The sequence below is a fragment of the Perissodus microlepis genome, chromosome 2 (assembly GCF_051167445.1).
Source record: "Perissodus microlepis isolate ML-2025 ecotype Zambia chromosome 2, ASM5116744v1, whole genome shotgun sequence".
Lineage (NCBI taxonomy): Eukaryota > Metazoa > Chordata > Actinopteri > Cichliformes > Cichlidae > Perissodus > Perissodus microlepis.
In genome coordinates this window covers 1,723,266-1,748,822 of record NC_140462.1, presented here as the reverse complement: position 1 = coordinate 1,748,822, position 25,557 = coordinate 1,723,266, and the positions used below count along the sequence as shown (strand labels likewise).

General features: G+C 44.2%; 1 protein-coding gene and 2 non-coding genes across 4 annotated transcripts; all 3 read left to right on the top strand.

Moving 5' to 3' along the window:
- The first annotated feature begins 2 nt into the window (after positions 1 to 2).
- On the top strand, positions 3 to 25,557 carry polr1a (RNA polymerase I subunit A). Of its 2 annotated transcripts, none has more exons than XM_084939708.1 (37): positions 3 to 283; positions 812 to 920; positions 1,146 to 1,241; positions 1,346 to 1,495; positions 1,745 to 1,852; positions 1,998 to 2,083; positions 2,326 to 2,414; positions 2,663 to 2,743; positions 3,398 to 3,515; positions 3,653 to 3,794; positions 3,897 to 4,058; positions 4,141 to 4,263; positions 4,354 to 4,581; positions 4,670 to 4,777; positions 4,848 to 4,994; positions 6,338 to 6,529; positions 6,722 to 6,871; positions 7,005 to 7,188; positions 7,960 to 8,042; positions 11,564 to 11,722; positions 12,079 to 12,177; positions 12,287 to 12,439; positions 13,581 to 13,663; positions 14,129 to 14,294; positions 15,851 to 15,974; positions 16,277 to 16,371; positions 16,470 to 16,669; positions 17,634 to 17,801; positions 18,271 to 18,406; positions 18,581 to 18,735; positions 18,817 to 18,946; positions 19,053 to 19,163; positions 21,603 to 21,863; positions 24,151 to 24,351; positions 24,662 to 24,779; positions 24,870 to 25,034; positions 25,239 to 25,557. In XM_084939708.1, exons 1-37 carry the CDS (start codon positions 207 to 209, stop codon positions 25,337 to 25,339), a joined length of 5,058 nt encoding a protein of 1,685 aa, XP_084795834.1. In that variant the 5' UTR covers positions 3 to 206; the 3' UTR covers positions 25,340 to 25,557. The 2 variants fall into 2 exon arrangements, with proteins under 2 accessions (XP_084795834.1, XP_084795842.1); XM_084939716.1 differs by having other exon boundaries at positions 4 to 283; positions 19,056 to 19,163.
- Positions 8,127 to 8,263, top strand: LOC146391986 (small nucleolar RNA SNORA5). The gene has a single exon (XR_014797250.1). It is a non-coding gene; the product is annotated as a small nucleolar RNA SNORA5 (small nucleolar RNA).
- On the top strand, positions 14,560 to 14,673 carry LOC146391985 (small nucleolar RNA SNORA5). The gene has a single exon (XR_014797251.1). It is a non-coding gene; the product is annotated as a small nucleolar RNA SNORA5 (small nucleolar RNA).

Here is a 25,557-nt window from a genome sequence, read left to right as displayed (position 1 = left end):
ATTTATCTTTGAGTGTGGTCATTTAAACTTTAAACATCCAGCAGGTGTTGTGGAAAGTTTAGTCATACCTATTCGTGTCTCCCCTGTCGTGGAAACTTACGTGTTACGGCCCCACGTGTGAAATAGGAAGAATAGCTTCTCACTGAGCGCCATGAAGTAAACTCTGTAAACGGGTAAAAAGTGCTAATAATTCCCCGCCAAAGAAAATGTTGTTCGGAAAAGAAGTGCCATGGCGGCGTTTGGAAGGCATGTCGTTTGGCATTTACTCCGCCGAAGAGATAAGGTGAGGGAGCTGGTCGGTTTTTAGCTACGCGCTAAGTGCTAGTTCAAAACAACACGCAAGAGACAGCATGATGAGAAGTTCTGGCTTTTCACAAAGTCTATAGTATGTCTTGTGGTTGCTGTGTTGTTGTTATTATTGTGTGTTCATCTGTGAAACGTGTAAGGACCTCCCGTTATAAGGTTATTACCGTTGTGCTACTTTACAGTCCAGCCTCACAGTATGCTGTGATAAATAACGTGTCATCGAGTAAACACAGATATGCACCTATTCGGAACAGACCCAAGAGCTGCTAGAAAGTCAGTATAACTGTAGTAAAGACATAATGCGTCGATAATAACGTCAAAAATGTCTGATCTGAACTTCCTTTATGTACCATGATTCAAAAATAGCCAGTGAAACCTTGATGTGCCCCTGTCATGACTAATGTCCTCTTAATTTCCAACAAGCTGTTGTGTGAAAGCTGAGGTTTGGTTTACAAACTGGTGCATTTCTAATAATCTATGTATTTTGCGAATTTCCCTCATGCAGAAAGTTGAGTGTGAAAGCCATCACTAACTTCAGGTTCCTGGATGGTGTTGGGAATGTGGCCCCAAACGGCTTGTATGATCTGGCTCTGGGACCAGCAGACATCAAAGAGGTACATCTCTAAGATCTTCAGACATGACGACGCATTTGTCACAGATTAGTCCGTACCATTTTATTTCCCATTTAGGTTTTATGCCTATACAGCTTAAGTTTCAGGAAGTAATCCACCAAAAAGGGCTCATAATGTTCTGGAATCTGTAGATTTTGGAATAAATAATGATCAGTTGAATGTGTTGTTTTCATGTGTTCATGGTTGTGTGTTGCTGCTTTTACCCAGGTGTGTTCAACCTGCTGTCAGGATTTCAACAACTGCCCAGGCCACCTTGGACACATAGAGTTACCTCTACCTGTGTACAACCCACTGTTCTTTGATGTAAGCGTTTCACATGCACACATACACGCTTACAAAGAGTAGCAGTGTTAAGCATCTGCTTTTCCTTCCTCACCTTAATGTCTGCGCTGACCTCTCTCCTCCAGAAACTCTACCTGCTGATCCGTGGCTCGTGCCTGGCGTGTCACATGCTAACATGTCCTCGAGCTGCCATGCACCTGCTGCTGAACCAGCTCAAGTTACTGGACCACGGAGCCATGCAGGAGGTCTACCAGATCGAACAAGTTCTCGGCCAGGTGGGTTCTGCACTCACGATGGCATGAAGTGCACCGACACAGGGCCAGGTGTAAACGGAGCAAACTAGCGTTGACAGGTGTGGTTAGTTTTACAAGGGATTTAAAAAGAAATGAACCGAGTTTGGACTCTTGCAGCAGCTTCTCCTACGATGGGTTTTGTTTTTTCACTTCTGCTTCTCTGTGCTTTGTAATTATCACAGGTCAGTGTTAGTCTCTTTATGTTTGACTCTGTGTGTGTGTTTGTGTTAGTACATGGAGGAGAACGTCAAAGCGACTGTCGATGAGGTCGTGCAGGTGCTGCAGGTGTTTACAGACGCCACAGTTGGAATGAACGCAGCGACTTCAGAGAACAAACCTGTGAGTACACACTTACAGACTCATGAAGGAATGCATGGAGATGTTTTGTGAATGAAATAAAACCGCACGTAAATCAGATTGCGATGTGCATTTGTGTCAGCTGTGCAGTTTTTCTGTTTATTTGGCATGTGTGTGTGTGTTTCAGATTAAGCACTTGGTTGAGAAGAAAGGCAGTTTGATTAACGACTTCTGGAAGATCCACATGAAAACCAGGAAGTGTCCTCACTGCGGGTAACTCGATGGAATGCACACATCTGTCACTGATATTCATCCTGTTTATGATTTCAGCAAATAAAGTGTCTTTACTGGATGTCAGTGTTGGAAAGTGTTGCTCTAAAGTCGTGTTCAAGTCAAAGTTTAATCATCCCTCACTGTAATGTAATACATGATAATGGAGAGGTTTATACTTACATATAAACAATATATTGTCCCTTATTGTGACGTAGTCATGCACTCTATGTGTGTTTGTGTAGTTGTGGCAGGTCTACAGTGCGTCACGAACACAACAGTAAGCTGATTGTCACGATGCCATCAGGAGCTCAAACCAGCGACAAAACTGAAGGTGAGCAGTGTTTTCAGCAAATGCAGATAAACAGACAAAACACAGCACAGTCCGCACACGTGGCACAAAGTCAAGCTGACTCTGTTAGCTCGACGGCTGCTGCGTAACTCGCCTTTTCTTTCATGCAGTTTCTCTGCTGAACAAACGTCTGGTTAATTGTGATTTGTGGTGGACTTGATATACGTCTGTTTTAATGGTGGCTGCACGCACCTCCTCTAACTCTGATCCATAACCATGTCTCCATGCAGAAGATCTGCTGCGTGGAAAGAGAGTCTACATGACTGCCAGCACTGCTCGAGAGCACGTCAACAAAGTGTGGGAAAAGGAAGGTAGGCCAGAAATAAAGGCTCCAGGTTACATGTTTAAGGCTCTTCTAAGCCCCTCCCTCCAGACACACGCAGACACATTTACCTACATGTCTCTTTTGGGCTTAAAAGTCAACCCTGACTTTCAGCTGCATGTGAGATTTAAAGTCTATTCTCCCAGATCAGCGTGTACTGCTTAACCTGTGATCTAGTAGGAAAACACCTGTGATTGGCCAAAGCGTCCCATTAAGACAAGAGAGAACTTCAGCTGCCTTTCAGCTCTGTCAAACTTCATTGTGCTGGAAGGTTGTTGTGTATTAAAATATGATGCTTACTCCAGTTTCAGTGAGGAGATTACAGCATTTAAAGCCAGACGTTTGGTTTGGGTGTGTGTTAGAGAGCCAACATGAAAGAAGCTGCTCGTTACATATGTGTAAAATGCAATGTAACAAGTTTAAAAAAACTAGAGCATTAGAGATCGCTTTGGCTTTTACTGTTGTTTATTTTTGCTCTGCATTTATTAAGAACGTGCTCATGCTCTCATACAAATACATGTATAACGTGTATGTAAAATACCTGCGTGCACACCTTACAGCCACGAAACTTTAGTGTGTGTGTGTGTGTGTGTGTGTGTGTGAGAGAGCAGAATTCAAAGCATTACTTGTGTTATTTCTTCAGGTTTCTTCCTCAAGTGTCTGTTCTCTGGGCTGGAGGAGAGCATGTGGTCCAAAGAAGGGGGAAGCAGTTTCTACCCTGACCTCTTCTTCCTGGAGCTGCTTGTGGTCCCGCCATGCAGGTACAACATTACACAGCTGGCAGAGTAGCACCTGTTTGTTTTACACTGAAACACCTACCACTCCGACCTGTAATCTGTTACTGCTGTACGAGCAGCTTATTTTTATTCAAACACTACACTCATCTCCTCCCTGTCAGGTATCGTCCAATCAATCGCCTGGGTGACCAGATGTTTACTAACGGTCAGACAGTGAACATGCAGGCTGTCATGAAGGACTGTGACATCATAAGAAAACTCCTGGCCCTCATAGCTGGCGAGAAAATTGTCCCGGAGACAGAGGTGAGTCGGAGACGATGAAACATGAAGAGTGTAAGAAGCTGAGCAGCTGAAGCGTTTCTTCCATCCAGATTGTGATGGCAGAGTGGATGTGGTTCTTTTCAGGCTGTCGAGCAGACGGACCAGTCGTTTCTGTCCGGGATTCTGGGAGCGACTCTAACAGATAAACTGTACAACGTGTGGGTCCGCCTCCAGAGCCACGTCAACATCGTCTTTGACAGCGACATGGACAAACTGATGACAGAGAAATACCCTGGGATCAGACAGGTACCTCGCTGCACACCACCACGAGCACAGCTGACCAGGGTTTAGGCAAGAAAACCTTACAGTTTCTCACATTACGTTACAGATCCTTGAGAAGAAAGACGGATTATTTCGGAAACACATGATGGGCAAACGTGTGGACTACGCCGCAAGATCTGTCATCTGCCCAGACATGTACATAGGCACCAACGAGATAGGAATACCTATGGTACATCCCTACCTTTGTTAAAGAAGACGAGATCAAAATGTATCAGGACTGGAGCTCAAAGTTTTCTGGTTGTTTTGTGTATCCGTGCAGGTTTTCGCCACCAAGCTGACCTACCCTCAGCCAGTCACTCCCTGGAATGTGAAGGAGCTCCGGCAGGCCGTTCTCAACGGGCCCAACGTCCACCCCGGTGCCTCCATGGTGATAAACGAGGACGGCAGGAAAACCATCCTCTCCCCTACCTGCCTCGCACAGAGGGAGGCGGTGGCCAAGGAGCTGCTGACGCCCTCTCCGGGTCCACGCAAGATGCCCATGAAGATCGTAAGTCAGCTGCGTGGATTGAAACAGCAGTCAGTCACAGATTTAACCCCCTGCGTGAGCGCTCACTAGCTGCGTTTCGTCTGCTCAGGTGAATCGACACATAAAGAACGGAGATGTTTTGTTGCTCAACAGACAGCCGACTCTGCACAGACCCTCCATCCAAGCCCACTGTGCACGCATCTTACCAGGAGAGAAGGTAGCTCCGAGCTCCTCAGCCGCTCTGTGGATTACTTTGATCTGTACTTGATCTCAACTCGATCTTCCAGGTGCTGAGGCTCCATTACGCCAACTGTAAAGCTTACAATGCTGACTTTGATGGGGATGAAATGAACGCTCACTTCCCTCAAAGTGAGCTGGGCCGAGCCGAGGCCTACACGTTAGTCAGCACTGACAAGCAGTACCTCGTCCCCAAGGTATGTGTGTATGCAGAGAGTACACAGGATTAACACTGCAGCCCGACACTCTCAGGGATTATAGCTGCAAAATGTTATAAACAGACTGGATTATACATGTAAGACGACCATGAATAAAAACCCTCTAAACTTCTATTATTTCTAATGGCCAGCAGGGGGAGACTCCTGCTTATGGAAATAGAGCCTCTGGTTTTAATGACCCATGTATGGAAGCCCGTTTCTGCCACAAAAATTAAAAAAAAAAAGGATCCATAACTTGAAATTTTGACTTATTATCTTTTTCGAAATTTTGAGTTGTTTTCTTGAAACTTCGTGTTAGCTCTGCCCATCACTAATCTACCTGAATGAGGTCATTTTCTTGTTACCCGGAAGCATATGGCGCAGACTAACGCGCACTCAAAACCGGATCGCAACAAATCGGCGCTTTCGAGAGTACGTTTGCTGATAGTAACGCCGTGTGATTCAGCTAATAACACAAGGATTTCATCATTTGTGAAGCCAGGCTGAAAACACTCAGCAATGTGTGCATTCATGACTGGATGTATTACTGCTAGCTTAGCATAGCATTTGTAGCTGAGGGCTTCAGCTTCCGGGTAACAAGGAAATGATGTCATTCACGTAGGTTACTGATTGGCTAACTCGAAATTTCAAGTTACTTTTCTTGAAATTTTGAGTTAATTAGTCAAAATTTCGATTTACTTTTTTGAGAAAGATGAATTTTTTTTGTTTTGTTTTTTTTTAGTGGCGGAAACAGGCTTCCATATCCATGAGCTTAGCAATAACCTTCACTTTTACTCAAAGACGGACTGATTTAATTTTTAATGATCAAGTTGCGTAACCTTGAATGACTTTTGGATCTAAGTACATCAGGTGACCTGTATTTGTGGAGTGAGGGAAGTTATGGCCTCAAGAGATCAAAAGTCTTTATTTAGGTGTGCATAATTATTAGGCAGCTTCTTTTGGGCCAAAACAATAAACTTAATAGACTTTAAAAAGGCAAAAAGTCTTTCAGAGGGATGCAGCATTGTTGAAATAAGATATTGGTGTGTGATCACAGAAACCCAACCCTAGTCAACAAGATCACAAGAATTGTGTTGACGTTAAAAAGACAAATTAACCGGCGAGGTGCAGGCGGGGTTCTGGTCTGGGCTGGCGTTACTAAAGATGAGCTAGTTGGACCTTTTGGGGTTAAAGACTAAAACTCAACTCCCAAACCTGATTCTGGTTTTTGTGCAGGACAACGCTCCATCGCGTGCATCGAAGTGCTCCACTGTGAATCTGGAGTAAGGGCCTCCTTCCTCTCATGAACTGCAGGTTGTACCTTCTCGTTCTTCTCTCCTCAGGATGGTAAACCTTTAGCAGGCCTGATCCAGGACCACATGGTGTCAGGAACAAGGATGACAATACGAGGCTGCTTCTTCACCAAAGACCAGTACACTGAGCTGGTGTACAGAGGGCTGACAGACAAACCGGGCAGGGTGAACTTACTTCCTCCAGCGATACTCAAACCACAGCAGCTATGGACGGGAAAACAGGTGAGCGAACGTACATTTGAGTTTTGGTTTTAATAGAAGCTTTTCAGCTTTCAGCGTGATGCTGGAAGCTGAATGAAAGAGTTTAGTCAAAGGTCAGCGTGTTAATTATCCATCGTCTTGAACTCTAATAGTAAAAATAAGGAATTCATGGCTTCAACATCTCTTGTGTGATGATTTCGGTGCTCCTCATAGGTGGTGTCGACCCTCCTGCTGAATGTGATCCCAGAGAAAGCTGTGCCTCTCAACCTGGCTGGCAAATCAAAGATTCCTAGTAAGGCGTGGATCCAGGTCCCACCACGAGCCACTCCAGGGTACCAACCCGAGAGCATGTGTGACTCTCAGGTATGTACACTCTTCGAGCCAAAAGTACTCGAATTACTCAGTTACTAAAGGAGACCAGGGATCTGTTATTTCTGCTTTGGTTCGGGGCGTTGACGCTTGCTTCTCCTCTTCTTTCGTACGTCTTTGTGTTCAGGTGGTGATTCGTCAGGGGGAGCTGTTAGTTGGGGTTCTGGACAAAGCTCATTATGGCTCCTCGGCTTACGGTTTGGTGCACTGCTGCTATGAGCTGTATGGAGGGGAAACTAGCGGCAAACTGCTCAGCTGTCTGGCTCGACTCTTCACTGCATACCTGCAGCTCTACAGAGGCTTCACTCTGGGTAAGAACCCGGATACTGACCAGTGTTCTTCGTTCCTCCCCTGAACCCTGTTAGTATTACTGCAATCACAAATGTGTCAGGTACACTGAGAGCAGCCTGGAGAAAGATTCTGCACACTCGAGCTGTCCTTTGGTCAGATGAGACTAAACTAAGCAACGCTGCTGATGTTTGGAGAACGCAGGAGGAGAGAGACCACAGGGAAGCACGGTGGTGGGAGTATTATGCTGTAGGGACGCTTCAGGGTGTCTGGAACTGGGAATCTCTTCAAGGGGGAAGAAACCATGAAGGATGTGTGAAGATTTTGAAACACAACTTTAAGCAGTGTGTCGTCCCACATGACAACGACCTAAACACACGTCCTGGTGAAGAACGACCTCCAGAAGTTCAAAGTGAGCGTTGCTGACTGGCCTGCACAACGTCCTGACTTTAAAATCTGTCAGGTGAACCAAAGACCAGGGTCCTCGCTAGAAGACAGTTAAATCTGGAGGATCTGGAGAGGTTTGCCAGAGAAGGACAGGCTGGGGTTGCTCCAGAGACGTGCGTGAGACGACTGCAGGCTGTTAGCCAGCATAAAGGACGCACAACTGCATCATCATTTTCATCCTGGTAGTTTTTGGTTTTAGGGGAAAAAATAATGTAACCATCCAGCATAAAGTGATATATCTGTTTACCAGCACTTGGGAAATGATTGCTAAATGCTGACGATTCACCGGTTTGTCAGTTCTGTACAAGGAACAGAAACACTAACTTTTTCCTTTGACCTGTGCCCAGGTGTGGAGGACATCCTGGTAAAACCAGGCGCCAACAAGCGGAGGAAGAAAATTATTAAGGAGTCGCTGAAGATTGGAACCAAAGTGAGTAAAGCTAATGTGGTCTTCACTGAACAGCCTGCAAGCATGAACGCACGCTCTACATTTGACACCACAGAGAGACTAAACTGCAGCTTTGTCAAATTCAGTGCTTCCTCCTTCCTGGACGCCACTGGCCAAAATGGCTGCCACAGTAAAGGTGTAGTTCATGGGCCCCATGGTGCTGGGAAATAGCCTGTGGGGATAAATATGTACTACACACAGTAATTATATTACGCTTACCTGTACACAGTCATTAAGTGTCTGTGTGTAAGGCTGTTTCCAGTTCTGCTGTGTCCACACTAACGCTGACGTTTCAGCAGGCAGCTGGGTTTATACATCACTGGGAAAACACGTGTTATAAGACTCGTTCGTACTGAGGACGTGTGAATGCAAACATCAGTGAAACACAGTGCTCGTAGGCTGAATGTGGCAATGACAAGAATGAGATGAAAGCAGTTCGTGGCTGTGGTGAGATGTGAGAGCCACAAAGATCAGATGAGGGCGTGTAATGCTCTGTAGTGTGCAGTGTCACACTGTCAGCAGTGGGGCAAAAAAGTATTTAGTCAGCCACCGATTGTGCAAGTTCCCCCACTTAAAATGATGACAGAGGTCAGTAATTTGCACCAGAGGTACACTCCAACTGTGAGAGACAGGATGTGAAAAAAAAATCCATGAATCCACATGGTAGGATTTGTAAAGAATTTGGAAAATAAGTATTTGGTCACCTCAAACAAGGAAAATCTCTGGCTCTCACAGACCTGTAACGTCTTCTGTAAGAAGCTTTTCTGTCCCCCACTCGTTACCTGTATGAATGGCACCTGTTTGAACTCATCATCTGTATAAAAGACACCTGTCCACAGCCTCAAACAGTCAGACTCCAAACTCCGCCATGGCCAAGACCAAAGAGCTTTCGAAGGACACCAGGAAAAGTATTGTAGACCTGCACCAGACTGGGAAGAGTGAATCTACAATAGGCAAGCAGCTTGGTGTGAAAAAATCAACTGTGGGAGCAATCATCAGAAAATGGAAGACATACAAGACCACTGATAATCTCCCTCGATCTGGGGCTCCACGCAAGATCTCATCCCGTGGGGTCAAAATGATCATGAGAACGGTGAGCAAAGATCCCAGAACCACACGGGGGGACCTGGTGAATGACCTGCAGAGAGCTGGGACCACAGTAACAAAGGCCACCATCAGTAACACACTACAACGGCAGGGAATCAAATCCCGCAGTGCCAGACGTGTTCCGCTGCTGAAGCCAGTGCATGTCCAGGCCCGTCTGAAGTTTGCCAGAGAGCACATGGATGATACAGCAGAGGATTGGGAGAATGTCATGTGGTCAGATGAAACCAAAGTAGAACTTTTTGGTATAAACTCAACTCGTCGTGTTTGGAGGAAGAAGAATACTGAGTTGCATCCCAAGAACACCATACCTACTGTGAAGCATGGAGGTGGAAACATCATGCTATGGGGCTGTTTTTCTGCCAAGGGGACAGGACGACTGATCCGTGTTAAGGACAGAATGAATGGGGCCATGTATCGTGAGATTTTGAGCCAAAACCTCCTTCCATCAGTGAGAACTTTGAAGATGAAACGAGGCTGGGTCTTCCAACATGACAATGATCCAAAACACACCGCCCGGGCAACAAAGGAGCGGCTCCGTAAGAAGCATTTGAAAGTCCTGGAGTGGCCTAGCCAGTCTCCAGACCTCAACCCCATAGAAGATCTGTGGCGGGAGTTGAAAGTCCGTGTTGCTCGGCGACAGCCCCAAAACATCACTGCTCTCGAGAAGATCTGCATGGAGGAATGGGCCAAAATACCAGCTACTGTGTGTGCAAACCTGGTAAAGACCTATAGTAAACGTTTGACCTCTGTTATTGCCAACAAAGGTTATGTTACAAAGTATTGAGTTGTATTTTTGTTATTGACCAAATACTTATTTTCCACCCTGATTTACGAATAAATTCTTTACAAATCCTACCATGTGGATTCATGGATTTTTTTTTCACATCCTGTCTCTCACAGTTGGAGTGTACCTCTGGTGCAAATTACTGACCTCTGTCATCATTTTAGGTGGGGGAACTTGCACAATCGGTGGCTGACTAAATACTTTTTTGCCCCACTGTAGCTGACAGTGTGACATTGTCAGCTAAAGCGGATGTGGCTAATTAATGGGAAAAAAGGAAGCTGTGGTTAGCTGTTAACCACTATAGAAACATGCTCTTGATAAATGAATCTGTGTTATCTGCAGGGTTCGGTAAAAACGGCGTTTTCTAAGGAGAGCGCCAGCAAACACGCTTTGCTTGTGAGTGAAAAAAGAAAAAGAAAAAACACTCCTTCCCTATTGGTGGAAAAATGTACCATGTCGACCAATCAAAAAAATGATATGGCAACATGTGGCATCTGGTTGTTTGGGAAGAGGGGGACGTTTTAGGAGTGAGCGAAAGACAGAGTTTTGACACGTGAGAGATTTGTGACGTTTGCCGTGTTTGGAGTCTCAAGTTAGTGTGTTGTCTTGTGTAGTTAGTGTGTAGTGTAGTCGTTGTTTTGTTTTGTGTGTCAATTCTACTAGTGAATGTGACAGTTGCTGCAAAAACGCCACCAAAGGCCGATTGCAGCGTAAACGCTGAGTGACACAGCTGCTGTCAGACCTGCAGGTTTATCCCTGTGCTGTTCTCCTCTGTGTTATAGTGACACAAACTATTTTTGGAGTTGCATAAATAATTTTTGTGCCTTCTTATTTGACGCAGAGCACCTGATTGTTCTGTAAATAGTTTGAAATGGTTATATAAAAAACGTCTGAGCCTTGGCTGCATTTTTAGGTAAATAGTACCAAATAACTTTGTTGTTTGCAAAACTTGTGCATATTTTTAAAAATGTACAATTTCTATTTGCATTTCAAGTTATGAAAGTGATTCATTAAACATGTTTGTGGTTTTTTACAGTCAAAAATATCACTTTCTACTCGTATTTTAAATTTTGTCTGAATTTAGATAAATTGTGCTGCAACAGTTTGTCAGCAGGAGAAGAATATCTCTAACAAGTTGATTTGTTCACATTGTCACATCTTAATTTTTAAGTGAAATGTGCATTTTGAGTTTATACATGATGGCAAGGCGACCGTTTCCTTTTGCAGTATTTTTGTGTGGTTCGTTTTTCTATTTCTTAACAAAAGGTGAACAAAGGTGTTTAAGTTCACCTAGGATGGTTTGTTTTAATTTTCACATGGTCTTACTGAGGTGATGCGAATTGAAACATGCATTCTTTTTTTTGGGGGGGGGGGGGGCATGTGCTGGAAAAGCTTGAAAAGGGACCTTGAAAGTGCTTGAATTTGACCCTGAAAAAGGCCTATGAACCCTGTATCTGCTTCACTCACATTATGGTGATAATAATCTGCAGTGGTTGTTGCATTAGGTGATTTCCACTAGGGGGCAGCAAAGTCTACATATTTTCAGATTGTCCACATGGTGGCTTTGGTGCTTTATTATTTTTGTTTTTCCTTTTTTCTTTTTGTCATTCAGGCGCTCCAGGCTGCTTTTAATCTGCCCTCCAATGTGGACCAAGCCGAGGCTCAGAGTCGCTGGCAGGATGCTCACCTCAACCCAGACCAGAGAGACTTCATCACGGCCGACCACAAGTTCAAAGAAGTTGCAAACCAAGTCAACAATGATATCAACAAGGTAACCTGTCACTGCTGTTTCAGAGCCACGTTGTTCCTCTTGGTCCAGTCACACGTCTGTGTCGTTGCAGAGGAAGCGTCTAAAGAAACTCATTAGATTTGTTTCCGAATGTGTAAAAATGTAAAAACGTCTAATCTCATCCTGTATATCAGATCCGCTGATTTATCGTCGGGCTCTAGTGTTGTCATGATTGGTTATTGAGACTGTTTTTAACAACATTATAGATTTATCCATTTTAATTGCATCTTCTAAAGCATTAGATCGTTGCTTTCTATAACTCCGACACCCTCAGCAGACAGTTTTCACTCCGTGTTGTGGTTTAATGCAGTGTGCACGTTGTTTTGTATGCTGGTTAGGTATGTATGCCAGTTGGACTGCACACCTCTTTCCCAGACAACAACCTCCAGCTGATGGTCCAATCGGGAGCCAAGGGGTCTACAGTGAACACCATGCAGGTACGGCCCTCCCCCTCGCTCTCACATTCACCTTGGCTTTCCTCTTGATTTGATATCCAGGTGTGTTAAGCTACAGATGTCCTGACCTGTGTGTTGGTGTGCGTTTCAGATTTCCTGTCTGCTTGGTCAGATTGAGTTGGAGGGCCGTAGGCCTCCACTGATGCCCTCTGGGAAATTCTTGCCGTGCTTCCAGCCCTACGACCCTGCGCCCGGCGCTGGGGGCTTTGTTTCTGGAAGATTCCTCACAGGCATCAAACCACAGGTAAACTTTTACATGATAGCTCCTTTTGTGCGGCCAGGTTAAGTTTTTTTTTTTTATAACGTTACTTAAGGAGGTAGACTTTGATATTTTGAACATGTAGCTGTCTTGTAGGTTTTAGATACGTCCACACTCAAACGTTTAAGACGGCTTGAAAAATGGTGAAAAATCATATTTTCATGGTTGGATCTTAAAAAGATTCCAAGTCGAGCTTCAACATGTAACAAGAAGAACTGGAAGTGAGACGGAACTTTTTATTGAAAATAACACTTAAACTGAAACAGGCTGTTTTACAGCTGATCCAAAGTTTAGGACCACACCTCCAAAAAAACTCATAAACCCCCCAAAACAGAAATCAAAGTTGAGACATGAACTCAGTGATGAGGAGCTCCACTGTTATTGTTGATCACTTCAAAAATTCGTTGCGGCATGCTTGATGTAAGCGTTTCCATGAGGTGAGTGAAGTTTCTCCAAGTGGTGAAGACGGCCGCACGAAGGGCGTCTGCTGTCTGGAACTGTCGTCCGTTTCTGTAAACTTCCCATCCATCCCCAAAGGTTCTCAGTTGGATTTAGATCAGAGGAACACGCAGGATGGTCCAAAAGAGTGACGTTACTCTCCTGAAAGAACATTGTGTACTGTAGCGTTGTCCTGTTGAAAAACCCAGGCGTTACCACACAGACGAGGGTCACATAAGAGGCTCAATGCTGGTGAATTTTTTTGGGTCTTCCACTTGACGTTTTTGTTCCATAACCCTCAGGATCATTTAAGAAATTACTTATTGCGTCCACCTCAGCCGTGATGGCGTGCTGTGAGAGACCCTATGCATTGAGGGCGGCTCACACTTATACCATAAAAGAACCACTGGAGTTCATTTGAAAACCCACCGAGACCACTTCCTCTAAGGGATCCCAATGCGGTTGTTTTCGTTTTATGTTCTATAGAGAGATCTAAACCTCGCTGCTAAGAGCAGCTCCTTAGAGTTCAGGTTTGGTGCTGATGGGTTTTTTAAAGTAAACTCTGCTTCTGTTGGGCACAGTTGAAAGATAATAAAGGCAAGTATGAGGCACCTGATCAGAGTCTGGAGTGGCACAGCACAGGATTCGAATACTTTCTTCCTTCATGATGCATTTCTTTCGTCCTCAGGAGTTTTTCTTCCACTGCATGGCTGGCAGAGAAGGACTGGTCGACACGGCCGTGAAAACATCCAGATCAGGATATCTGCAGAGGTAACAAAAGTTTTACTAACACAAGCCCCAAAAAACACCGAAATGCTCCCCGTGTCTGTCTGTGGTAAGAAATGCAAATATTATACGAATTTTACTCACTGTTGTTTTGGCTGGCAATGAGTGCTGTGCAAATGAAACATTATTCAAATCTGAGTTCACAGGATTTCTGAACAGCATTCATATGTGCGCTGCTGTGAGCTTTGCATGCCAGCGTGGTCGGATAAAGCGTTAGTCTTCGTTTTGGAGTGAACACAAACAGAGATGAGGATTTGTAATCAGAAACCCTGTTTTGATATGAGATTGAGAAGCAAGTTGATTTGATTTCAGAGGGAAATGTTGCTTCCATGTGGCAATGTGTGGAAGTGAGCAGCAGAGAATATCAAACGCAGGTGTTTCAAACACAGTGTAAGGTCATTAATATGGCACATCTGCCCCTCTGCCTTCTTCAAACCATTTCTTCTGCAGATGTGTCATAAAACATCTGGAGGGTTTGGTAGTGCAGTACGACCTGACGGTAAGAGACAGCGATGGCTCTGTGGTCCAGTTCCTGTACGGCGAGGACGGACTAGATATCCCCAAAACTCAGTTCCTGCAACCAAGACAGTTCCCCTTCATAGAAGACAACTATGAGGTACGAACACAGCGAGGATGTGAATGGTATTCTGAGACGTCTACATATCAAGGTAGTGCTGCAAAGCTAAACTTTACCAGCCATGGCTGATGATACACGCATGGCTCAGTGTTTCATCAACTGCGTGCTGTCTGCGTGCAGCTCGACAAGTTATAAAAAGGTTTCGATGGTAAACGACTTGTTAACCACAACCTTAACTTTGCACACAAACCATTTGTTGATTCACAGCCACATAACAGCTCCCTGTGATAGTGCTGTGGAAGATCGCAGCCAAATTCAGTGCTCCCCCCTCTGTGGTTGGTACTGGCCAAAGTGGCTGCTACAGTGAAGGAGCAGGTCATGGGCCTCGGTGGGGGATAAATATGTACTGCATACAAGCACATTAGTGCTCAGCAACTCAGATAATACTCTGCAGTTTCCATGACGATTTGTTGTATTAGCCCAGCTGTTAACAAAACTATAAATATTTGTTAACTGTTAGCTTAGTTTAGCATGAAGCTACAAAAAGAAAGCTAAGCCACATTAATCTGAATGCGCCCAGACTATGGCGTTATTATTTTAGTGCCTCTATTCTGAGCTCACGTAAAAATATTTGCAAGTGCAAATGTTGCATTTTGAGGAGAAAGTTATTTTGAGCTAAGAAAAGTTTAATTTGAGCAAACAAAATTCATTGCTGCGTGCAAGAAGTCTATTTCAGTGTTTGCTAATATCCATATACATATGCAATAACAGCCCCTCTCGCTCAGCTCTCTGCTCTGTGCGCTCACAGACATCTGCACACCTGCTCTCAGTGTGTCGCTCGCGCTCTCAGCAGCTTTCCTCCGTGCACGCTCAACTCTTTCTGTACGCCGTGGATAGTAGCAAACAGTCAAATACATTTGCGCACAGAAATGAATTTTGTTGGCTCAAATTAAACTTTTCTTTATGCAAAATAATTTTCTTCTCAAAATGCAAAATTTGCACTTGCAAATATTTTTACGTGCACTCAGAATAGAGGCAGAAAAATACGCCATAGCAGACAGGAACTGATTTGTTTATTGCGCCATTCTTTCAAGCTGATGCTTGGCAGACTCCGGTTGCCTAGGTAACCTTCTACTATATTTTCTAACCTGTCATGTGTGATTATCCTGCGCTCACATTGGTAGTCACCATGTATATTGGGAGTAAATGTCAATGGTCTCTGGTCACCACATCTGTCTGAAATTGCTTCTTACGTGGACACAGCTTTAAGGAGCCTCCACCATAAGAAGTGATTTGCAGCACAAAGTCAGTGACCTCCAGAAATGACGAGCGAATAAACAGCCGGCGAGTCCCGAGATACACTAAACTCACTTTCGAGGCAATCGGTTGAAGCGGCTACAAACGCGTGTGCCGGATTTTGGTGATTTAGATATAACAGGATAGTAAAATTGTCAGAGTGACAAATATACCAAGGCAGCTGGTGCTTGAATGTCTGCCAGCGAGCAACAATAAGTGACAGTGACGTGCAAAGAGCAAATGACTTCCTGTGTACAATGCCAGTTTGAATGAAGCAGACGTGTTTCCCTTCCTGTCAGGTCATCAGGAGGTCGCAGGGCCTGGATGAGGTTTTAGCACGTTTAGACCCTCAAAGTGCCACTAAGCACTTTGCTGCCATCCAGCGCTGGAAAGCAAAGAGAGAGTTAGCATGTCCACGGAGTGGTATGTAAAAATGTTTGTCTTTGCAGGGAAATCATTTCCCACATATTTGACTGAATGATACTTTGGAGATGCACTGAGTGTAAAATCTTGGACCAGTGCTGATGGTTGACATGTCTGTCCAACTCTGTCCAATCACACAGTTTGATTGTAAAACTTTTCTTTTTGTATGAAAAAGTAAGAAATTGAACTGTTGTAGGTCGTAGCAGCAACTTCATCAGGAGAGTCCAGTGAATAGTTGCATGCATATTTGTGCATTGTCTCTGTAACTAATGTTTGTGTTTCCGTGTTTTCATCTCTGCCAGGAGCGTTTTTGCGTTTTTCCCAGAAGAAGCTGGGAAAATTAAAACAGACTGATGAAGTAGAGGCCGACTGTGGCAGAAATCCTGCTGTGCTGCAGGTACGTTTGCTCTTCCTCAGCACATATTGTATAACGTGAACTCCCGACCTCCAATGTAGTCGAAATAAACAGCGTACTGAATTCTGTTCACTTCACAGCTTGTACAACAATGGCACACTCTGGATGAAGCTAGCAGATCCAAATACTGCAGGAAGTCCTCCCGCTGCCCGGAGCCGTCGCTGGGCCTGTTTAGGCCTGATGTCTGCTTTGGATCAATCTCTGAAAACTTTCATGGCATCACAGAGAAATACCTGCAGAGCAGAGACACTGTGAACCAAGACAGACTGGACACACACAGGTATTCAGTGTCTGAGTATTCAAATGGGGACAAATACCTATTACAGTTTTAGAGAATGCCTGTGCTGATCAAAAGCACTTCATTTAATGATCATGAACTAGTGTGAGCACATCTAAAAGCAGAGAAACATCATAGCAAAGGAATGCAGTGTTCATAGAAACCGCAAACACACCGAAGAGCGACATCGTAGACTCTACAGTCTTCAGTTACCATGTTAAATGTTAAAGTTCATGAGAGTTCAGATAGAAACATACTAAAAGGCTTGTTTGGCTCTTCTCTCTACAAAAGAACCACAGCATTGGTTAGCAAAGCTGCAGCTGCACAAATGCCACACATCATATCAGGACAAGCATCAGACAAAGTGGTGGAGCGGTGATCATTTCTAGTTGCAGCCACGGGACCTGGGCACCTTGCAGTGATCGAGCTGACCGCAAACTGTGTATACAAAGTGCTCTTAGAGGGTTAGACTGACAGTTTGGCCAAAATAGGGTTATGCAACAGAGCAGCATTCAGAGCACAGCAGCAAATCTAAAAGAGAGCAGCTGAAAAAAGATAAAGTGCTGGTAAGCGCTCAAAGTCCACACATGAGTCTGCCTGAAATTTACAAGAGCTGTGTGTAAACAAATGCCAAATACCAGCAAAGTAAGGTTGCCAAGAGGAGTGGTCCAAATATTTCTACACAGTAATGTGAAAGCCTGATAAAACTGTTCCTGTTAAAGGGGGAGTCCTGGGAAAACCTGATCGAAAAGAAAGATCACAGAAGTGCATTTCTAATAAAACGAAGGACGAGAACCACCAAATAAAGTGACGACAGCACGTGTGAATGAAAACTGAGAGCTTTCTTTGTGTAATTCGAGGCTAAATATAGACAAAGGGGTTTTTACGCTCATGTACCTAGAACAGCTGGAAACAGCTGGGACAGATGATACTTGTGCAGCCTATAACTTTCTGTTTTTGTCCTCAGCCTTCGCCAGCTGCTGCATTATAAGTGGCAGCGTTCGCTGTGTGACCCAGGTGAAGCTGTGGGTCTGCTGGCAGCTCAGTCCATAGGCGAGCCCTCCACCCAGATGACTCTCAACACCTTCCACTTTGCTGGCAGAGGAGAGATGAACGTCACTTTGGGAATACCTCGGTAATGACTCGTCCTCATCGCAAATGTGGGGGCACAACAGTGTCATAGTGCCGTTAAAAGAGTCTTTGTACACTTTAATAAGCTTTTGCACTTGGTTGATTCAAAAGAAGTGTGGGCCGAAGGAAGCATGAGCTGCTGGTTGAACCAGTCGAACAACAATACGGCGGCTTGACAAAGTAGAATTACGGACAAAATTGCACACTCCTTAATGAAATTGAGGAGTGGGCCAACACGTTACAGTTGTTTCCAGTTAGCTGTGTCTGTGAAGGGTCTGGATCTCAATCAGACCCTTAAAATGATTTTAATGGCAAACTGTATTTTTAGTTCATACTCACATTAAGGTTGGGTGACACTACGTGTGCAGCGGGTTGCTGGCAGCATCCCTGTGTCAGAGGCTTTTGTTTTGTCTGTCAAAGCCTTCCACTATACCTTCCCTCAGTTTCTCATTTTGTGTGTGTCCTCCTCAAAGTCTGAGAGAGATCCTGATGGTGGCCAGCGCCAACATTAAAACCCCCATGATGAGCGTTCCAGTGCTCAACAACAAGAGAGCTTTGAAGAGGGTGAAAGTGCTTCGTAAGAAGTTGGCCCGGGTGTGCCTAGCTGAGGTAGGAATCACTGCTGTTGCACGTTTGATTTGTTTATTTATTCACCTTCCCAATTTTCACTCCCTCTAATCTTTATTGGCTGGCACATGTTCCCTGATCCTGCCTGTCATTAACTGTGGCTGCATGTGAGGAATGAGCGGGAGGAACTCACTGCAACTGTGTGTGTGTGTGCAGGTGCTGCAGAAGGTGGGTGTGGTTGAGACGCTGCGGATTGAAAATCACCACAAGCTGCGGGTGTTCAAAATCACCTTCCATTTCCTGCCTCCAGAGCGCTACTCTGATGATAGGCTGTTGTCACCCCAGCAGATCCTCCACTACATGGAAACCAGGTGTGTGTCTGTTCCACTGTGCCATAAAGGAAGCACTGTCATTGTTCCTCACCTTCCTCACGCTTTGTTTCGTCCTTCCAGGTTCTTCCGTCTCCTCCTCGAAGCCATAAAGAAGCGCTCTGCCAAGCTGGCCTCCATCGCTGTGGAGACCAGGAGGGCCACCGCCAGAGACAGGGATGATGACGGCGATGGAGCAGCTGCCTCAGGAGGGGTCTGTTTTTTAATTCAGTGTTCTTTTGAAGCATTTACAGCACATGTGGTGTTCAAACATTTCCTTTCCCACTGCAAAAACAAACCTTTGTCACGTTGTCATTCAGCAGTTAGATGAAGGCGAGGAAGAGCAGGAGCGAGAGATCGTTGACGACCAGGAGAATGAAGGAGATACTGACGCTTCGGATGCGAAGAGGAAAGGCAAACAGGAAGAGGAGGTATGAAGATAAGAAATGTGGTGTGTGCTTGAAGCCCACTCTCTTTCCTGCCTGTCGCAACTGCCAGTGGGCGATCATGGGGAGGCTGACAGATACAAAACAGGAAACCAGACACAGTGCGTGAGATGTTTAAATATGAGGTGTGGGAGTCCTCCGCTGGGATGAAGTTGGAGTCGTTTTTGGTACTGATCCACTCCACGTACTCATTACTTTAACAGTAGAAGCCTAAGCCTTTCCAAGTGCTTCTGTTTAGCCAGTATGACGTTTGCTTTCTTAGCTTAGCTTGTAGTCCACCTTCCTCCCACAGTTCAAAGACATGTTGGGCCGTTCAGTGATTCAGAGATGGATAAAGCTTAAAGTGTGTAGAACAAGAATCACTCAGAGGGCACAAACCTCCACCAAGGCTGCTCACTCTGTGCAGTATTCACTCTGAAGGGAACACCATTGTGTTGTATATGAAAATATGTAGTAGTGGCTTTTGGATAACAGATATTGATTTAAAAAAAGAATGAATAACTTGAGTTTATTATATAAAATGATGCTATAGTATATTTCTAACTGAGTAGGCAGCTCATTCTTTACTTTAAAGCAGTGTTTCCCAGGCTTTTGGAGCCGCGGCACATATTTCACATTAGAAAAATCACACCGCCAAACAAAAATGGCATAAAAAACTTATCGATCATTTTCCCTGCGCACCAGGTATGGTGGAATTGGCTCGGTTTGTCTCCAGTACACCACTACTCATGCTAGGGCCTTCACCTGGGTCTGCGTTTTCTCCAGGATTCGGGTCAGACTGACTGCTTTTTCTTTTCAAATATTTATCGCTATGCTGTGGTCTCACAGCATGGCTATTATGTCATTTCTTCTTCATCTTCTTCTGTTTTACTGGCAGTTGGCAGCTCTTTTAATTAGAGCAGGTAGTTGTACTGCCCTCTATTGGAAGAGAATATAATTCGCGCCGATCGCTTAGAGAAGTGGTTCCCAAACTTTTTTTGCTAGGCCACCCTTTCTTTTACAAGAAACTCTTTGCGAAAATCCAGAATGTGGAATACTGTTTGTCAGGATTTGGAGAGCCCAGCGCTGCTCCCGACGCAGGGGAAACTAATTCTGCAGATGAGACCTACCTTGTGCAGGTGAAGCCAAAGGAAAGATATGCTTCATCATATTTTCTAGTATTTGGCTTGGAAGGAAGTTGGTTTGGAAACATTTTTGACGACGCTTCATCTTCTGCTTTGAGTTTTTGTGGGAGCCCCATCAAAAACCTGTCCATTATGCTAGCAGTGTCCAAGCGTTTTTCTTGTTTGTTTTTTAATTCATACAGGGCCTCCCCTGCAATGGCTCTGCGCCTCCCCTAGGGGGCGCGCCCCACACTTTGGGAACTTCTGGCTTAGAGTACTAATCAGTTGGAAGTAGATCATCTTCCACGGCACACCTACGTGTCACAGCACAGTGGTTGGGAAACACTGCTTTAAAGACACAACACATTTTGGGGTCAGCTTGGAAGAAAGAAAGATAATTGCACTGTCATACCCAGGCCAATAGTACAAGGAAATTGGAAACTGTCCCACACCTAAAAACAACACACAACAGATGTGAAACTTAGACATGAGGTCAGAAGTCACATGGGAATCTTCATATATCAGTATCATTTCCTAAGTAGTTTTTATTTATTTGACCATGAAGAAAGAGTCAGACGTCCAAAGTAATGTGCTCTTTTGAACATGTGCTTCCCCGTGTGTCTGTATGTTGTCAGTACAAACAATAGCAGCAAGAAATATAGTTTTAAGGCTGTATAACATTATTGTCACCCTAGCCTTCAGATCTGAAGGCGGGGTCAGAGGTGAAATGTCACATGACATTTTTAATCTTCATTCAGTACTTTTTATATGTTTTATATGTTTATAATATGTTTATAATATGCGCCACACTTGTAAGACTCATACACTCTTACAAAGGATGTGTTTAAAGAATGACACACAAAATGTGTTGGACACATTGAACGTGAATTTGGACACAGTGTGGGTTTTGTTTTAAAACAATGTGTCAAAATTCACACAAAATGTGTTGTATCTGAGCCAATGCAGCACATGTGTTAAACACATTTTTAACATATGTGCTTTAACACAACGAACCCTCAGTGTCAGGTTCCTCTGGTTTGTCAGATGATCAACATCATATGCAAAGACAAAGGAGTGCAGACAGTGAAGTACAGTGGAAAGTTTCGGTCTGTGAGGGCGTGCACCTCGAGGTTTCTGTGGCCCGTGATTAACTTTCATTCTCAGATATGTTCAGTTTGATTTAAGGTTTGCCTCTTTTAAAAATTAAAATGGGCGTTCCTTTGTTTGATGTTTGATATCAGTTTATTTCACAAAGAAACGTGCTTCCTGTTCAGTATGCTACCAAAAGGCCAGAAAGATTAGCAGGCTCATTTTTTTGCAGGTGGACTATGAAAGCGAGGAGGAAGACAATGGCGATGACCCAGAGGATAAAGAGGACCAGGGCGTGGAAGAGGCGGAGGAGGAGACAAACGCTGTGGAGGAGCCTCAGGCTAACGGGAGGAGAACCGAGAAGAGGAAGAAGGGAGAAAAACGAGTGGAAGGAGCAGAGTCGCAGAGTGAGATGAGAGTGAACTCTGTGCTGGAGTCAAACGCAACCATAGAGAGATACAGCTATGACCACAAGCATGAACTCTGGTGTGAGGTGAGTGTGTGCATGTCAGAGTAGTAGATTCTGAAAAATGAACACTGACTTTCTCTTAGAGATGGCTCTCACTTTGTTGCTTACACACACACACACACACACACACACACACACACACACACACACACACACACACACACACACACACACACACACAGGCAAAGATGTTTGGCCCTCTTTGTGCAGATATCTATTGACATTAATGTATTGAAAAGCAACTGTTTCCTCTACTTCTGGTCATGCTAGTTTCAATCAGTTTGCTTAGAAGAGCAGGAAGGAAATCATAAATTGTACATTTAAGCACATTTCTCACCAAGTTTCCTTCCTAAGTGTAATTACTGTAAGATAACACGTCATTAGCATTCATTATCAGGTGCCATCTTTGAAAAGAGGAAGGCTACAAAGGCTCTTACTGTGGCTGCTGTGAATGCGTGAACTGGTAGATTTGTGGGTTGCAGCGTTCATGTCTAAACTGCAGGAGTAACTGTTGAGTTTTGCCACAATAAAAACGAAAAACATGTGGACATGTGCAGAGGAGGACAGTGAATGTACTGGATAAAGGACGTTGAAGACCACAGTGAAGAGTGGTGGATGGTAGTCCAGAGGGTTGGTGTGAAACAGTGTTCCCTCTAATGTTTCATGTGTCTGAGCAAACGCACAAACTCCCTGAGCGTCCCTTGGACCACTGTGAGCAACAGCAGACGTGAGCACTGTGGTCACGCCAGCATCCAAGTTACATGTTTATTAAAATAATCTAATTACAGCGTTTATGTTAGACTACTTTTAATTAACTGCTTTAGCCCACTTACAATGAAAATTTAAAAAAGTCTTGTTCATGTCCTGTGTAGCATGTTCACACTATTGGAAGGAAAAATAACTTGAACTCCAATTTTGAAAACACAACTTTATTTCTTTCTTTTTCTTTTTTTTAAATAAAGCTCTGACTTGTATTATGAGTCTGTGGTCTGGGAGAGAGTCTGTAACTCTGTCTGCAACATACAGTAAATAATGTTAATGTTGGGCAATTAATTATATAGTTACTTCTTCAAAAAAGTAACTGAGTTTTGCAAACAACAAAGTGTTTTTGCAGCTGTTTACCTAAAAATGCAGCCAAGGCGTTTTTTTAAATAAACATTTCAAACTATTTACAGAACAATCAGCTGTTCTGCATCAAATCTGATGCCACACAAATTATTTGTGCCGCTCCAAAAAACATTTCTGTCCACTATGAGATGAAGGAGAACAACAGCCTGATACCTGCAGGCCTGACAGCAGCAGATGTATCACTGCTGTAACACCTGTAACACTCAGCAGTCGCCTCATTGTTCTGACACACACAACAAGACTATTGACTACACTACACACTAACTACACACTAACTACACACTAACTACACACTAACTACACAAGATTTGCGCTAAACGCCGCCGTCACTCCTAAAACTTCCCCCTCCCTAAACAACTAAATGCCATGTTGCCATATCATTTTTTGATTGGTCCACATGGTACATTTTTCCACCAATAGGAAAGGCTGGGATTTTTTTTGGTGTTGTCTTTGCTCACAGGCTTTCGAGCGTTTTCCTTATAAAACGCCGTTTTTACCGTTTCTTCCTGCAGTAAATATAAACAACGACAGTATTCAGGAAGAAAACCAAACATTGCAGATATTTTATCATAACTCTGGTTTTACGTGGCCGATCAACACAATTTAAAAACTGGTATAAAGTCCACACTTTTTCCGTCAGTTGTTCCGTCTGTCCTGCTCACATCTCCAATGGTTGTACACGTTGTCATTAACGTGGCTTCACTCCACATCAGCCGCTTTGCTCGCTAAAACACCGGTGTCGGCACATAAGGACGCTGTCATAACCTGTCAACCAATCGCATCATTGGCTGGACTGTGGGATAAGGTGGCATCGTTCTGATCCCATACGGGAGCAGCCAGTCACTCACTGACTAACACTGCAAAACTGAATTGTTAACATATTTATTTTAATTTCAATTCAGGTTAGATTTTTTTTTTGTGCGCAACACAGATTTTCTGTGCACAGATACCGTGCCAGCAGTGCACAATTGCGCACACGCGCAGCTTAGAGGGAACATTGGTGTGAAAGACGATCTGCCTCCAGAAGACAACCTGTGCATCGATCCTTGTGGGGTTTTTAGCCTGGGTTTTGTATAACTGAGGACTTTTGGAAATTACGATGTAGTGCGATTGCACTGACACGCATGACGCTAAGGTATGCAGCTACAGGAAGTAGATTAACTCTCATCTGTCTCCTTTATAGGTTGACCTGGCATTACCTGTGAGCAAGGTGCACTTTGATCTGACCTCGGTGCTGACATCGCTGGCCCAGAACGCCGTCATCATGGAGACCAAGGGCCTGACGCGCTGCCTGCTCAGCGAAACGACAACAAAGACCGGAGAAAAGGAAACCGTTCTGAACACTGAGGGAATCAACATGCATGAAATCTTCAAGTACAGTGATGTAGGTGGTGAAATTGAAACAATGCCGTGCTTATAAGGGTGGCTTTTTGTTTTTTTTGCACATCTGCACGCCTTTTTAAATTAAGTGAAGGTAAACAGCTGGTCAGAGTTACAAGTTGCTGGGTTACAGATAAGATTCCTCCAGCTACATTTTGATTGGTCCGATCAGAAATACAGAGAGTAACTGGCGATATCGCCTCTGTAGTTTGGAAAGGCTTCTGCAGTTTCTTATTGTATTTGTGTTGCTCTGTCTTACCAGACTGCGTGTTTTCAGTTGTCCCAACACTGCAGCTCTATTTATTTTCCTCCAGATCTTGGACATCAACAGACTGTACTCCAATGAGGTGCACGCCATGGCGAAGACATATGGAATTGAGGTGGCTCTGAAGGTCATAGAGAAAGAGATCAAAAATGTCTTTGCTGTCTATGGTAAACATGCTCTTATTTAGACTCACACTCAAAAAACCCCACACCAGCAAAGCTCTCAGAATCACTCAGATTTCCTCCGTCTCTCTCCAGGTATTGAAGTTGACCCCAGACATCTGTCGCTGGTAGCAGACTACATGTGCTATGAAGGTGTATATAAGCCACTGAACCGACACGCAATCCGGTCCAACTCCTCTCCTCTGCAGCAGATGACCTTCGAGACCAGCTACAAATTCCTCAAGCAGGCCACCATGCTAGGTAAGGATGACAACATTGATAAAGCATAGAAAGCTGAAGAGAAATCCCAGTTTACGAGGGTCGCTACTGGTCTACCAGCGTTAGGCTCTTTGTTTTTTCTATGTACTAAATCGGGTTTGATCATCAGTCAGAAGTAAATGTGTAGAAATACATTTTCAGCATTGTTGTTAAGTAAAGTATTCTTCTTCTCTCCCCCCCCCTCAGGATCACATGATCAGCTGGTGTCACCCTCAGCCTGCCTGGTGGTGGGGAAAGTAGTCAGAGGTGGAACAGGACTCTTTGAACTGAAGCAGCCTCTGCAGTAGAGACAGAGATGCTGGCAGTGGTTAGATATGATGTGATAAGATCACAGCTGATCCGGTCTGCAGGCTCCTTACATCCTCTACAGAATGCATCAGTAAATATGTTTATTTCCTTTTAGCAAAAGCCTTCCAGGCTGCAACGTTTCATTAAAAGAACATAAAAACTGATGGAATAAGTCACTTTGTTTTCATTTCTTAATAAAAGGAAATATTGAATTTTG